The sequence below is a fragment of the Carettochelys insculpta genome, chromosome 11 (assembly GCF_033958435.1).
Source record: "Carettochelys insculpta isolate YL-2023 chromosome 11, ASM3395843v1, whole genome shotgun sequence".
NCBI classification, from domain to species: domain Eukaryota; kingdom Metazoa; phylum Chordata; order Testudines; family Carettochelyidae; genus Carettochelys; species Carettochelys insculpta.
Window position 1 is genome coordinate 45716712 of NC_134147.1, and position 15849 is coordinate 45732560.

The following is a 15849-nucleotide window of genomic DNA, read 5'->3' on the forward strand; positions in this document are numbered from 1 at the left end:
CATGAGGAATCTCTCACTTACCCTGCTGTGGATAGAAACCACACTGGGACAATTTGCTGACAACTGCACCACAAATCTCTCTTGTATACAGGGTCACCAACTGCGGAGCAAAGGGGGCAAAGTTGCCCCTTCGCTTCATGACTTAAAAGGGTCTAGGGCTCCTGGTTGCCCCAGCTGCTACCACAGCAGCAGCAGCGGCCAGTGCCGTAGGCCCTTTAAATTACCACCAGAGCCACGTGTGGTGTGGTCCAGGCAATACTCGAGGACTGGTAGTGGGAGTTGCAACACAGTTTGGGCAGCATTGAGGGAGAGCTGCCCCTAGTCTTGCCTCTTCTCTCCAAGGCCCTGTCCCTCCTGGGAGGGGCTGGAGCCACCCCCCAATCCCCACCCCACACACAAACACACATTGCCCAGGGCCTGGCAACGTGTGTTGCCACCCCTTTATGTATGGTTTAATAGTGACTCGTGAAGGCCTTTTTCATACTCTGCTTTCTTTCTTTTCTCTGCTTCATCTTTTGATGCTTCCACAACATAGAAAGCCACTGAGGTTGCACTAGCCAGGCTTGTCCAACAGCTGCATGACCCAGAAGCCAATAAAGCCTGAACTATATCTTTCATCTGGGCCATTGCAGGTACCCAGGTCTGGAGCAATCCACAGATATTTCAAAAACAACAAAAAGTCCTGTGGCATCTTATAGACTAACGAATATTTTGGAGTATAAACTTTCGTGGGCAAAGACCCGCTTCATCAGATGCATGACTGGCTGTTTCAGCTACTGGTAGTGCAATAGCTGAAAACATATTTGAGGTGGCGCAGGGTCACGCTACCGCAGGACTTGAGCCGCCAGCTTCCCAGGAAGCAATTTTCCTCTGGCTTTGGTACTATTCTGAGGTACTGTCTGTTGCTCTGACACACCAGGCACATTGCAACACTATTTGGGAGCCAAACACATTAAATTGCATAGAGAGATGTTACCATAACACAGCGAGTCAATGCATCTGGGAGTCAGGATATAATAGATGTCTGAGAATTACTTCCCATCTTTATGCAAACTTCCTTTTCTAATTTTTTGCCATGCAATAGTCTCTTTTCGTATGTGAGATGAATTTAAGGGCCATTAGTAGGTAGCTGAGTTGAGGTCCTGTAGAAATGTTGAAATAAAATCTGTCATGTTATTCCCTAAAAGCACATAATTTTCACTAGGTGGGGATGTAAGGAATGTTTGTGAGACGGGGAGCCTCTGGTGCATGACATATGTGATTCAAGTTGTTTCTGGAGCTGATAGAAAAAACTCCTTTCAACTATTAGCAGAAAAAAATAGTATTTTCAAGCTGAGACTCTACATTAAATAATTTAACATCTTAAAGGATGCAGGGTGTGTGTCTCAAACTTTTACTCTTTAATGGATTGTTTATCAGAATAGATTTTTCTATACTCTGATAATTTCATTAACACTATCAGAATTTAAAAAAAAACACAAAAATCCACTTTGCGTAAACCAGAAGCCAAACTAATTCCCCCCTCTCCCCTTAGAAAACACAAGCAACATGGAAAGAACTTTTGGCAACAGAATGTCCGGATAAATATGCCAGATTCCATACAAACAAAATTATTAAAATAATCACAATACAGTATTTGGGTATTAAAAAGATGTCATTAAATATAACAATAATGTTAGCAGCGATATATCCATCCTATATGATTTGTCTGTGTGTATGCAGAAGGAAAGGCTATTTTCATAGCATCTTTCCTATGCTGAGATTGTAAACTATATGACAGATGGGTCAAGTCCTGATTGCAGTATTCTAACATTTGGAATAGCAAGTAACATATTTGATAAAGCTGGCAAGTTTTATATATGATTCAACCCAGAATATAAAAGCCACTAGAATTCCAACTTGAAAATAATTAAATGAGCTGGAAACAATCAGAAGCCACACATTTTTAAAGTGACAGATTTTTTTATATGTTTAAATTACATGAAGAATGCAAGAATATTTTATAGCTCCATTTCACCAACAGTGGTGTTTAAGTCTAAAAGCTGTAATTGGGCTTTGCAAAGCAATTAATTGCTATGTTCATTGGTTTGATATTAAACCTCAAATAAGCATTGGGGCATGTTCAATGGGTAACGTTTTTTACCATCGTGGGATGCAAAAACAAGGCAATATTATGTCAGATTTCTCACACTCCTAGAAGTTTAAAATTATACTCAACTCCTTTGTGCATGTGGCTTCATGAAATACAATTAGCATTCAACTGAATTTTAAGCATCCTGCTTGCAAAGCCCTGTGCTGCAGTAGAATCTGCTGACTTCAAAAATATTTGTCATTAAATGATGTTATAATGGTGTAATACTTTAAGTAATGGTTATCAGCTTATTCAGTTTGTATTTTATCATTTCTGCTTTCTTTTCTTTCAAAGTTTGCATCTTTTAGTCACTGTTTATGAAGTCATATGTCTCTTTACTTTTGGTGTGTCTCTCTCCATCGCTCACAAACAGCTCGTCCATCTAAGCCCAAGCCACCAGCTGGGCCATCACCAGTCTATCAAACGCAGCGTAACATGATAAATCAGATACTCAAAGGCATGCCTAGACAAACACCAAGTACTGTAATAGTTTTTCCTTTCTTTTATTCAACCGCCTTCTAGTTTAGTGTTTTTTTTAAATTGTTTTAGCTTAGTGTAATATTAGGAAGCTAGTCCTACAGTGAGGATTTTTTAAACTACCTAGCATGCCAATGTAGGTTTTTAGAGTTGTAGAAATAGTAGCATTTATTTCAGAATGTCCACATTTTTTGTCTAGCAATGTCTGACATATGCAACATTTTCAAATATCAACGTCAGCACAAAATAACATTGTTGTTGCATAACATTTTGCATGATAATAATGAATATGTATGAGCTTTAAACGATGTTGTATGAAATGTTTGAGAAGTATATGGTATACGTTTCACTTAACTGTCAGTGCTCCAGTTATCTCAGCAGAATATTCTGATGTATAGTAATGTACCCAGAGAAATATTTTAAGTAAAGGGGGAAAAAAAAAGATTGACATCTGCTGGCTGCCAAAGTTGATAAAGCAAAATATTTTCTTTAAAGACAGCATCTCTGAGCAGTTGTTCTTATTAACACTTTTGTCTTTTAGCTGTGTTTCAGAACAGATCACTGCCACGACTGAAAGAACAAACTTTACTGGGGTTTATAATGCTGCCGTTACAGTCAGTGTTAAAGCTCTTATTGACTTCAGTGGGGTGGAAGAGCACCCATGTATTTTTGAAGAGTTTTTTAGGCTCTTGTTGCAATAAAGAAAAACAGTGTCTCTGCTGAAGCATTTGCATGCATAAAAAAAAATAAAAAAAAATGACGAGTTAATAATTAACTCTCTATTCAGTATTTGGCTTGATAACATTTTGAAGGAAAACCTGAGAAAAATTTTTCAGACTAGAGCAGTGCATGAGCCTAAAGTCTGTATCTGGAGCTAAGTCCATCAGAACTTCTGCACAAAAAGTAGTTTATGAGACTGGGACCTGGTGCTGCATAAATAGAAATGTTATTTTTAAAGGAACCAAACATCTATCACTCCCATTGATTTCAGAGCTCGATGCTCATCCCTTTTTAAAAATTCAGGGCATAACCATGGATCCTAACAGCGAACTTAGGTCCTTAATTTTTGGCTTCTGATACTGAAAATATTGGGCTGGTCCTTTTAATTAGCAATCATCTAACTATAGGGGTATGTTTAAAAAAAAATGTTTCTGGTGAAATGCAGGTCCTGTTACAGTCAACATGAAAACTCTCATAGACTTGAGGGAGTCAAGGTGGAAGTCATATTTCTTGCAGGCCCTCATCCAGCAAAGCGCTCACCGTTGTGCTCAACTTTAAATTCATGTTTAACTCAATCAGGGATGACTTGAATTTTCAGTGGAATCTGAATGTATTCAGCACCCGGCTCCAGTTGAATTTCAACTGATTCTCTCTGTCACCTTTGAAAATCCAAGTCTAGTGCCTTGCACAAAGGGGTTTAATGCAGCTTAACTAATCCCCATGTCTGGTGAATTGAGATTAGCTTTCCACCGTGTTTTCATGTAGACCAGCCCAAAGTCAGATTTCACAACCATGAGTCGCCAGCGTTCGTCCTTAGGGACCCGTCTTACTGGCTACGTCCACGCTACAAACTTACAGAGGCTCAGATACTGCACTGCAGCTGCCCTGCTATCAGGGTCTCCCACAGAGCCACCCTACACTGATGGAAGACAGCTCAGCATAATTAAACCAACCCCAGTTGGCAGCGTCAGCAGGAGAGTGATGTCTGTGCAGGTTCTTTTGCTGGTGAAATTTATGTCAGGTTGGGAGCAGTATTTTCACACTCCTGACTGACAGAAGTTTTACCAACAAAATGCTAGTGCGAACATAGCATTGGCCAGTTCCTTGGACTCTTTCATTGATATCTAGATGTCATTTAGGCTATGTCTACACTGGCATTCCTCTTTCAAAACAGGTATGCAAATGAGGGAAACCAAACTGCAAATGAAGTGTTGATTTACATATCTTGCACCTCATTTGCATATTCTTCTTTCGAAAGAAGAAAAGCGGTGTGGATGCAGCTCCTTCAAAAGTAAAGCCTGTCTTTGAGAGAACCGTTCTTCCTTAAAAAAAAAAAAAGTTCTTTCGAAAGAAGAATATGCCAGTGAGGTGCCAGATATGTAAACTGGCACCTTATTTGCATTTTCTATTTCCCCACTTGCATGCCTCTTTCGAAAGAGGAACGCAAGTGTAGACAAGGCCTTAGTGAATGGTATAGTTTATGTATTTATTTTTATTTCTAATGAAATATTCTAAAATATGTGTGTTTGCTGTATATAATACATAAGCCTGGTTTTGAGATGCACGTAAGCATTAGGTTAAATTCGTTGTAGAAGATTTGGAAAACACTGCAAGATTGTATGAAATATTTCTGCATTTTCACCACCTTACTACAGTATTTGCATCTGTGATTTCTTTAAGAGATTTTTTGTTTTAAAATAATATATTCCCATAAAACTGTAACTATAAACACTTCAGCTGATTTACCTCTGTGTCCCTTCCAAATTTTCCCAAGCATAAATCCCTTGTTTTCAGTTTAATGCTATCTGGGAGTAACCAGTGGAGAATTGGACCTGCAACTTTTATTCTATATAGTTGGGTCCACTTGCAAAGTTGCTACAAGTTTGACATTTTTAACAGATTCCAGCTTCCCTATTAAATAAATAAAAAATATCTCATCTGGGTAAAATTGTTCAGAACAACAGGATCTTTTTTAAGAACATGCACTGTATATCATTAAAATTAATGTATCACTGTTATATTCAACAACTTGTTTTTAAAAATCTCCATTTAAACACAACTCTAAAAATTATATGTACATAGAATACCTCGCAGCACAGTCTACCCAGAGAGGTACATATTGTCAACTGTTAATAGATAGATGCTGTCTCTAGGGAATTTGCTATTCTCATTTGAATGAATAAAGTGTCACCCACTCAAAATGGAAAGTAAAACAATTCATACCATATTTTGAAAATCAAAGCTGGAGCACTGTGTTTTCATAATATAAATTACAAACGTGGCTTTAAAGTTTGCTCGGTACTAATTATAGAGCATTTAACATTTGCATGAAAAGATTTTTTAGCATTGTTAACTATTATGGGACTTTTAAACTACTTAATGTATTGGCCATACATCTAGCCTCTCATATTTCACTCCATTTTAACTCAAGTTCTTGTACTACAGAAAATGTAGGCCGGTTAGTCACTCCTGCCAAAAAGCTAGAAGATACAATACGTCTGGCAGAACTGGTAATTGAAGTTCTACAGCAGAATGAAGAACACCATGCAGAGGTGAGCAGCAGTGCTCTGACATGTTTTGGACAGGTTGTTGATTTTCAATAGCTCTGTCCCCTTTGCTGGGTATCCCTTGTGCTGGACTTGAAACATAGCACATGGCTTCATATCACCGCTAAAGCCACCTGGTCATCTTGAAAAACTGGGTCTAAGTGTGATTTCTGAAGAAATAAACTTGGGGAAGCCAGCTTTTAGAGGAGGGGAGAGGATAAGTAAAATTGGCTAAATTCTGCTCTCGTCTACAAACATGCAACCTTCCACCTGCGTGTTGGTAAGAGCTGAATGTGGTCAATTCACCTGACTGGTCACGATGTAAGGTCTGTCCAGTTTCAGGAAGGATCACTGGTTGCAAAAATCATTAATTTGTACTTCCAAGTCCAACTAAATGAATCTGTTTCAGTGAACACCCAAGCAGCATTCACTTGTCACCATTCAACAGCGTAGCCAAAAAAAAAAAAGTAACACAAATGTTCAAGCTATTTTTGGTCTGTTCTTTTCTATATACAATTCTTTGTTTGTGCTTTTTGTACTTGTGTCACTGAATATGATGATCTTCTTAAGTGCTTCTTTTTACTCACTGCGGCTTTCCAGTCTGCCACTCCTTCCTCAGCTTGTTCTCTGAAATGAATTGTTCTCTGTTACTGAATATATAGGTTACCCAACACTCAGCAAAATGAATCTTAGCTTTATTCTTCAAAGCCTTCTAGGAGAAAAATTATTGTTTTAATAGGGCATTTAAACAGGAAATCCGTATCCCACTAAGTCCAAAACAGAGGAGGACTTCACTAGTATATGTCCTGATCCTGTGACCACTTAAACAAGCAAGTAGTTAAGGTGTATAGCCTCCTGGATGAGATGGTATGAGGTATGCATTTTGGTGGCACTGCTCACATGAGTAAAGTTACATGTGTGTAAGTATATATACAGGATCAGGCCTATCATTTCAGTACTTTGTGATAAGTGTTGTAAAGCTGACCATTTTAAAATTTAGGCTTAAAATTTATTTGTTTATAAGTTTAGTGTTGTTATAACCATTTGCTATTTTCTCTTCTTCACATTTTTATATATTGCATTAAATAAGTTTGATAAAAATAAATGTCACAGTCACCTAAAAAAATCATTCCAATGTATATTAAATTTGCAGTACAATCTAACTTCTCTCTACAACACAACAGTCCAGGAGTCCCAACTAATGCCTGATTGCATATTTAAATTTCCTCCCTGTTTTTCTACTGTTCATTCAATCTTGGATGATCCTGTCAGGGGAAAGAGGTATGTGACTAAAGTGAATGAAATGAGTCACCTCCTGTCATATTTTGTGCATGCCCTCTCGGTGCCATGTTTCCTAATGGGATTTTACCTGGGTTATCCTTGCTTTGTAACTCTGATCCAAGGAATGTAACAGCAACTTCAGAGAAACTGCTTGTGGAATTGGTCGCCCTCCACAGAGGGGTAAAGGTGGGGCAGTATCCAGTTCAAGCATGTGACAATGAATCCAAGCACTGCAGTTACATCCCAACACAACCCTACCTGCCTGGAATCTTTCCTCAGCCTGTTCTTTACCTATGTTGTTCTGCATTTACCTGGTCTATAGTACATCGCTGCAATACCGAAATAAGTACTAAACCGGATGGTAATAGTCTTCCTTTCATTTTGTCCGTATGTATACTGTACTAGATATACAGTATTTATATATAGAGAGAGATATCACAGAATCATAGGGCTGGAAGGGACCTCAGGTGGTCATCTAGTCCAGCCCCCTGCTTCAAGCAGGATCAGCCCCCACTAACCCCCACACTGCTGTCTCCCTGTGGCCCAGTTTAATTTGTGGTGTACTTTGGTGAAGAGTGAAATAATCGTTACTTTTATTTGGGAGGCTAGCTGTATGAGTCAGAAAAAGCAGACTGCCACAGAGCAACATATGAATTGTGATAGACTGTCTGCAGAAAATAATGCTTTATTCCACTCATCACCATCCCATATTATACATGCACACTGGAAGGAAAGAGCTCTTTTTTCTTTTATTTTGAGTTATTGTCCTAATGCCAGCAAGTCATGAGGCAAGTGGCTAGGATGCCTGGCACATGTTCTGTCTGCTGCATTGAGAAGATAAAAACATGCTTCGTGATTCAGAACATCAGGGTTTCATCAGAGACCGCATATTTGTGTCAATAGGAAGATTGCATGTCTACTCAGCTCCTGCTTTGGATGGTGATCGGAAAGGAGGACATTCATTCCTGTCCAGAGGGCCAACACGAAGTCTTATTTTGAGGACCCTCTACACTGCAGTTAGACACCTGCATCTGGCCTGTGCCAGCTGACTTGGGCTCATGCAACCAGGGCTAAGGGGCTGTTTAATTGTAGTGAAGATGTTCAGGCTAAAGATGCACCCCAAGCTCTGGGATGCTCCCACCTCGCAAGGTCGTAAGTCCTCAGCTGCAAGCTGAGCCCAAATGTCTTCTCCATAGTCAAACCTTCCCTTAGCCCGAGCTCGAGTCAGCTAGCATGAGAAAGCTGTGGGTGTGTAATTAAAGTGCTAACATACCCTCAATTGGGTGAAAGTGGTGCTAGGAATTGTGCTAATCCCTGCCCATAGGGTGAATTTCACTCCAATGAGGAAAAAGAATAGGTTGAATGTGGTTTCATCATGTGAGTTTTTTGGTATATACAACTATAGCCACATTAATTCCTTTGTTATTGTGCACTATCTTGTTGAGATTTCATGAGATTTTGCAAAATAACTGCATTTTACTCAAAGAAGACACCTGCAGGGATATTTATGTGCAAGCTGAGTTATCAGGCATGTTACTCATGGTGACATTTTAGAAATGTCTTCTCAGTATCTCACATATATGATTATAAGCAAACATCACGGTTAAGTTCATCTGCTATGAGATTTTTTTGTCTACATTTTCAGCTTATATCAACATAATTAAGTCTGTCTTGTAGGCTTAATTACTCCAAATGAGTTTTCTATTCACCCAAAGTTAGTACAGACCACCCACAACTTGAGAGGAATGACTTGTATGTCTTGGTGGATATCCCTCAAGAAAACAGGATCATAGAATCATAGAACACTAGAACTGGAAGGGACCTCAAGAGGTCATGAAGTCCAGTTCCCTGCCCTCTTGGCAGGACCAAACACCATCTAGACCAAATCAGTAGCATTTGCATATTGAAATTAGCTCATACTGTTCTAGCAAGTGCATGAAGGTAAATATGCCTGCAATACACATTAAAAATTCATAAAAATAAGTCTGAGAGCCCCATAATGGCCACTAAAGTACGCAGAAAGTTTAAAAAATAGTAGCATGGAGAAATTGTTTTATTTTTAGACACAATAAGGAATAAAATTTCCTAGACAACATTGCAGAAGAAATTTCCATTGGACAGTATGTACATGACAAAAATATATGAGAGCTTAGACTCATGTCTTTTCTCTCATCGGGTATCTCCAAAGTTGATTCTTCTCCCCATGGAAAAATGATCGTAAATGTCATAACACCTAAGCCTTTGTGTATTTTTAATCTCACTCTCTCTCTCTCTCTCTATGTATATGTATGTATATGTATATATGTATTTTAAGCCTTTGAAGATATGCATATATACATCTGTACCTGTGTGTAAGCTACACAATATTAAGTGTGTTTGTTGAGAAAGCACACTTTTCCCCTTAAATCGTACTTGAAACAAAGCAGGTAAGTAGATGGCTGCTAAAATTGAAAGAGGTTTTTGAATAATGAAATGATGATGTTCTCATTCTAAGAAGTTCCTGCCTAGCTGTGAAGCAGGGGTTGGAGGGCGGGAGGAAAAGGAATCTGAGACATGAGTTGGAGAATTCTGAAGGCAGAGTTTGATGATGCCAGTAGAAATACAAGTATGACTGTGATTTTCAGAAGTGATCACATAGTTGTTCATTTCTTTAGAAGAAGTTCCTTCTCATGAAAATAAGTTTTCTTGCAGGAATAAATATCTTGGGATTTTTTTGGAGAAAAAATTTTTCTCCTCCCCAAAATAGTGATTTTGTCCATCCTCATGGCCAGAGTTGCTCATGGAATTCTGAGCTTTCGGATCCATTTGCTAATAACCTGACATGGAGACAGCATTTTACATCCTTAAGGAACAAAAAGCTAGTTAGACAAAATGCAGCATCACACGTATCAATACTTCTAAACAATTATTTTTAAATAAAATGGCTTTAAAGGGACACTGTCAACTGCCATGGAATTTATTTTTTTTTTCTTTTTACCTTTGGATAAAATGTAAGCAGACATGGAAAGCAGAACAGATTCCTGCCACTTTTGCATCAGATATTTGAGAATGTTGTACAAAAAGACCATCGCATAAAAGCAGCATTTTCACATCTCTCTTTCTCTCTCTCTACCCATGAACCCCAGAGAGAGCTGCTAACAGCACTGGTTCACACTCAGCTGTTCTGAGTTGCCCCACATTGTTCTTGGCAGTTGTAGAATTACTGCTTAGCAAGCACGCTAGCAAAAGTGCAGGACTGTCTTTGCGCTCACCCTGCACTCAGTGAACATCCACGGGAGCAGATTTTTTAATCAGGGATGCTTGGCAGATGTCGGTTTGCAGCCTGGCCAGACTACACGGCTGTGTGTTGCTGTGTTGGACAGTTTTCTTTGTGCTGCTCTGGGGAGGAAGTAGAACTGCATGAGGCCTATATCCCATGCAGTATGAGTTCCCCGGTGTGTCAGCACAGAAAGGCAACAGGGCATGGTGATGGGATGGAGCCCAGGTTTCTCCCGTTCTGTAGCCTGTGTGGCTCCTTGTCCTGCCCACTTGAGCAAGTGGGAGCAGCTGCTCACCAGAGCCCTTCAGAAGAGGGGGCTGTGGTGCACCAGTAGAAAAGGGAACACCTCCCTGTCCTTCATATCCTTCTACTAGCATGCAAGGCAGGCCACATCTATACAATTAGGATCGCACCAAAGATTTTCCTTTCCGTATACACTCCATCTACGGATTGCCTGAACTCTCACCCACCAGGCTATATTATTTACCCTTTTCCACTGGTTTGATACTGGTATAGCTCTGATGAGGTCAGTGGAATTAGAGATGCATAAAACTGGGATAATGAACTGGAGACACAGGGTACGTATACACAGCAGCGTAGAGTTATTCCAGAATAGTTTATTTCCAAAATAACGCTGCTACACACACAATGCATTTCAAAATAGAGCCACACGGAGCCATGGGATGCACTATGCTCTATGCCCTGTCTAAATAGCAGCTATTTCAAAATGCCCTTTTTGAAATCGGCCCTGTTCCTCATAGAATGAGGCTTACCAATTTCAAAATATGCCAACCACGTTTTCGAAATTCTTTCAAAAGAGCAGTTGCGTTGTATACACTCTAGGAAAGTTATTTCGAAATACCCTCACTCTCATAGCGCTTATGCTTGTGTACTTGGAAGCTGAATACAAGGGAGACCAAATGGGAATCTGTTGAAGGGATTCTCCCCTTGGCAGTAATGGGCTACGTCTACACGTGAAGCCAACATCGAAATAGCTTATTTCGATGTTGCTACATCGAAATAGGCTATTTCGATGAATAACGTCTACATGTCCTCCAGGGCTGGCAACGTCGATGTTCAACTTCGACGTTGCACAGCACCACATCGAAATAGGCGCTGCGAGGGTACGTCTACACGCCAAAGTAGCACACATCGAAATAAGGGTGCCAGGCACAGCTGCAGACAGGGTCACAGGGCGGACTCAACAGCAAGCCGCTCCCTTAAAGGGCCCCTCCCAGACACACTTGCACTAAACAACACAAGATCCACAGAGCCAACAACTGGTTGCAGACCCTGTGCCTGCAGCATGGATCCCCAGCTGCCGCAGCAGCAGCCAGAAGCCCTGGGCTAAGGGCTGCTGCCCACGGTGACCATAGAGCCCCGCAGGGCCTGGAGAGAGAGCATCTCTCAACCCCCCAGCTGATGGCCGCCATGGAGGACCCGGCAATTTCGACGTTGCGGGACGCGGATCGTCTACACGGTCCCTACTTCGACGTTGAACGTCGAAGTAGGGCACTATTCCGATCCCCTCATGAGGTTAGCGACTTCGACGTCTTGCCGCCTAACATCGAAGTTAACTTCGAAATAGCGCCCAACACGTGTAGCCGCGACGGGCGCTATTTCGAAGTTAGTGCCGCTACTTCGAAGTAGCGTGCACGTGTAGACACAGCTATGGTGTGAAATACAGGTAACTGCATAGGGCAAAACATCCTCCTTAGTCTAATGGATGGTTAACGTAAGGCTCTGCAACATTCTAAACAAGCTATATAATAAGGATGAATGAACAAATGCTGCTGTCATTGATGTCAATGGCGGAACTTCAATGCCTGCAGTGCGTGCCCTAAAAATGATAGAAGTCCATTCTGTCTATTCACGTCTGCTAAAAACATCCTTCCTTCTAGCAGCAAAAATACATATTCCTGGCTGACAGGCTCTCTTTAAACTAACACATTTATTTTCAGACTTCTTTGTTCCATCTTTTTCTGATCTGATGCCTATTGTTTAGGTTTCCTTCTGTTGGAGAGTATGGATGATATTTCTTAGATAGCTACTTTAAATCTTTGAGTAGTTTCTTATCACCTAAAAATTACTGCACACAGTCCTATGGACAGCACCGCCGTACTGCATGTTCCCAGCCAGAAGTGATTACTAAACACGCATGCATGCATTTGGAACACATTCGCATCAGAGCCATGTATGATGTGAATGTCACTTCAGAGAACCTGTACAGTAAACTTTAAGGGTTTCTTGTGCATGAAAATGAGTTACTTCACTGATATTTTTTGGTTTTCAAGTTTACATATGTTTCGTGCCTCAGTAAAGTCCTGGCTTGATTTTGATGTTTTAATACTGGTACCATGACTTGTCTGTAACATAGTGCTGAAATTGGTTAAAAACATTTTCTTAGTAAGTGGCATTAGAAATGATGCTAATAAGTCTAAAGAGCTTTATGTCTAACCATGTAAAATGAAAGGTGCTGTAGTAATTTTTACTGGTGATGCTTGAAATATTTCTAAATAAGATTATAAGAGATTTTAGGACAGATTATAAAAGTGCGGGTTTCTAGCATTTCAAGATGAACAGTAATAGTGAATCCAAATAAATTTTAAAACCGTTGAAAAACATAGCAGAAAACCCACAAACACAGTGAAGAAACTCCCAGATTTCTGACCCTTAGTATAAGAACTAGTTGACTTCTCCAGGAAATAGCATGATTCCAGACAAAATTTTAGAGAGTTATTGTAAATTGAACAGACCCCTTCACTGTCATGCTACAATTGATTATTCTTAGCGTGCAGTTCCGAACATATGCTCTGAGACATTTCTGTATCAAAATGGTAGGCTCTTAATTTATGCAATTTGCACTGGATATGCAGTGGCTAATGTTTGAAAGCACTGTTCTCTTTACAATAAAGCTGGTATGATGGGATGCACATTTGTTTTTGAGGTAAAGGTTCTTGTCTCATTTCCTGTGCTTTAATAGGACTAATACACATTTCTTTATTATTGTTTTTTTTTCCTACCAAACTTTAAGGCCTTTGCTTGGTGGTCAGACTTAATGGTTGAACATGCGGAAACCTTCCTGTCCTTGTTTGCAGTGGATATGGATGCTGCATTAGAGGTGCAACCCCCAGACACATGGGACAGCTTTCCACTTTTTCAGCTCCTAAATGATTTCCTCCGTGGTGACTGTATGTATTGTATTTTGACCATTTATTTTTGCTATGGCAAGTCTGCCAGCTTATTGCTGCTGTTTCTGGCCTTTCCATACTTTATGGAAAGCCCACGTGGGGGGAGGGCCTTTTAAACAAATCTGTCAGTTTAACATTTTGATTGCCATCGGGGGGAATATTGGGTTATATCCTTTATTTGTTTTACTTGAATATGAAACCCAAAAACTTCTCCTTCTGCATTTCATTCGCTCAGGAATTTAAGTAAAGATAAATTCCTGTTTAAAGTCTGGGAGTAGAACTTTTGTAATGTCCTATTCACTCAGGTCCCATGGTGTCAAGTGCATTATTGATTGTTAGTAAATTACTGTTATTTTGATTAAGCCTCTCTATGTGCACCATATTTTACAAAATATGGGATCCCCACCTCAAAGAGTTTAATAAAAGAAAAGGACAGGAAAGACATCTGGGTTCTATATTAAGTACAATAAGGTAAATTATATGATGTTGCATTATAAGCAAGAGGACTATAAAGAACAAGGTAGGCAGTGTTCTGAACAGACTGAACTGTTATGATGTGTGCTGATAGGTGATTTCTGGAAGCATCCCCTATTGGCCTACATCTGTTCCTATTAAAGCCAGTCATATTAATTCTGTTAACGGTAGTGGCAGCCGAGTTAGGTGAATTCTGAGTGCTTTTGTAAATCCCACACAGTGCCAGCACCATCTTATCCAGGTTAGCAAATTGGGCCCCAGCCTTGCAAAAAGGGGCTATTGTGGGATCAGGGCCTTACTTAGCTTCTAATGACTTTTGAGTTTTCTCTTAGGAGAAGAATAATTTCCTGAGCAAGAGCAGTGAATCTCTAATGAAGCCCTGATTTCCCAGCCTGCACAGCAGTGATGTTTATCACACTCTGTTTCATGTGCATACTTTAGCAGACAGTGCATAGTTGTTTATCACTAATTTTGATACGGATGGAGGAGAGCTAGTGTACGACTGGTCCCATTAACAGCTCAGCCCTGCTGTGTGTATCACTGATCTTGGTGGTTCAGGACTCCCAGTGCATATGCCAGTTATAAGATTTCGTTATATTAGCCAGCATATTTCAATAAAATGCCCCTATTTTGGGGGTTGTTACGTTGGATTTAGTAACTGTCGTTTCTTACTCTACTTTCATTTATCTATTCTAGATAATTTGTGCAATGGAAAATTCCACAAACACCTTCAAGACCTGTTTGCGCCACTTGTTGTTAGATATGTCGATCTGATGGAGTCCTCAATTGCACAATCAATTCACAGGGGCTTTGAGCGAGAGTCATGGGAGCCAGTAAAGTAAGGAAATCTCCTTTGATACAATCGGAGTTTGGGTGCAAATGGATGGAGATTCGTAAGAGACGAATTAGTAAACACTAGGTTGGACATCCCCAAATGCCTTATATTTTCTAGTACAACCCTAAAAACATAAGACCTAATTTGTTACAGGTTTTAAAGGCTTATGAAAGAAACAATGTGTGGATATTTTTATTGCAATTCTGATTTAAGTTGAACACTGTAGCTATGCAAATAGAGAAATATGACATCCTCTAATTTTGCTTGGCTTTTTTAGCTCTTAACTAATCCAAAAAGCCTTTTTCCAGTGCTGCTCTTAAGTGGAACAAAAACCTCGCTTTACTGTGTTCAGTCCAGCCCTTTACATTGGATGGGTCACTACTGCATTTTTTTAATTCCGAAAACTCATTTTTAACACCCTCCCTGTGAAGGGATCGTGCAGAGGTGTGCTTCGTCAGTCAGCACTACTTCTGGTTGCTGGGTTGATATTTTTCAAAATGCAATCTGTGATGGGTACCAGCACAAGAGACTGCTTTAAAGCTGTGTGCTTTCCAAAATAAACATCTTTTAAACTGGGGTCAGGAAAGATCTTAAAATATCTGCCCTCAGGATAAACGTGGTGTGCTGTAAAACCACTCTAGAGCAGAAATTAGTGCAAAGAGGATGAGAGAAGATTTGAGCAGACCTGTTTATTACTCTTGTAGAACTGACAGCTTAAAACTAAGAAGTTAATGTACTGAGAAACCAAACTGTGTGTCTAAGATCTGTACAATTTTTAAAATATAAAGTCCTTTAAAACAAAGCCAATTGTATAGCATAATTTCAACTTCTCAAGTTTCTAAGTGTGACAGAATACTGTCATGCCTCTTCCAAAAAGGCATGGTTATCTATGGAAAGGAAGCATATCTTTTAAATAAATAAATTAAATAACAGAG

At 39.8% G+C, this 15849-nt stretch overlaps 1 protein-coding gene across 13 annotated transcripts in view; it reads left to right on the forward strand.

Annotated features, from left to right (window-relative positions):
- The window catches only part of CADPS (calcium dependent secretion activator), a 349949-nt gene that overhangs the window by 262398 nt on the left and 71702 nt on the right, over positions 1-15849 (forward strand). For 10 of the 13 annotated variants that reach the window (XM_075006219.1, XM_075006222.1, XM_075006221.1 and 7 more), the window contains 3 exons: positions 5774-5880; positions 13449-13605; positions 14776-14917. In XM_075006219.1, the coding sequence (XP_074862320.1) occupies positions 5774-5880; positions 13449-13605; positions 14776-14917 (406 nt within the window). Of the gene's footprint in view, positions 1-5773; positions 5881-7146; positions 7156-13448; positions 13606-14775; positions 14918-15849 lie in introns of all 13 variants that reach the window. The other 3 variants (XM_075006223.1, XM_075006224.1, XM_075006230.1) reach the window with 1 other exon arrangement.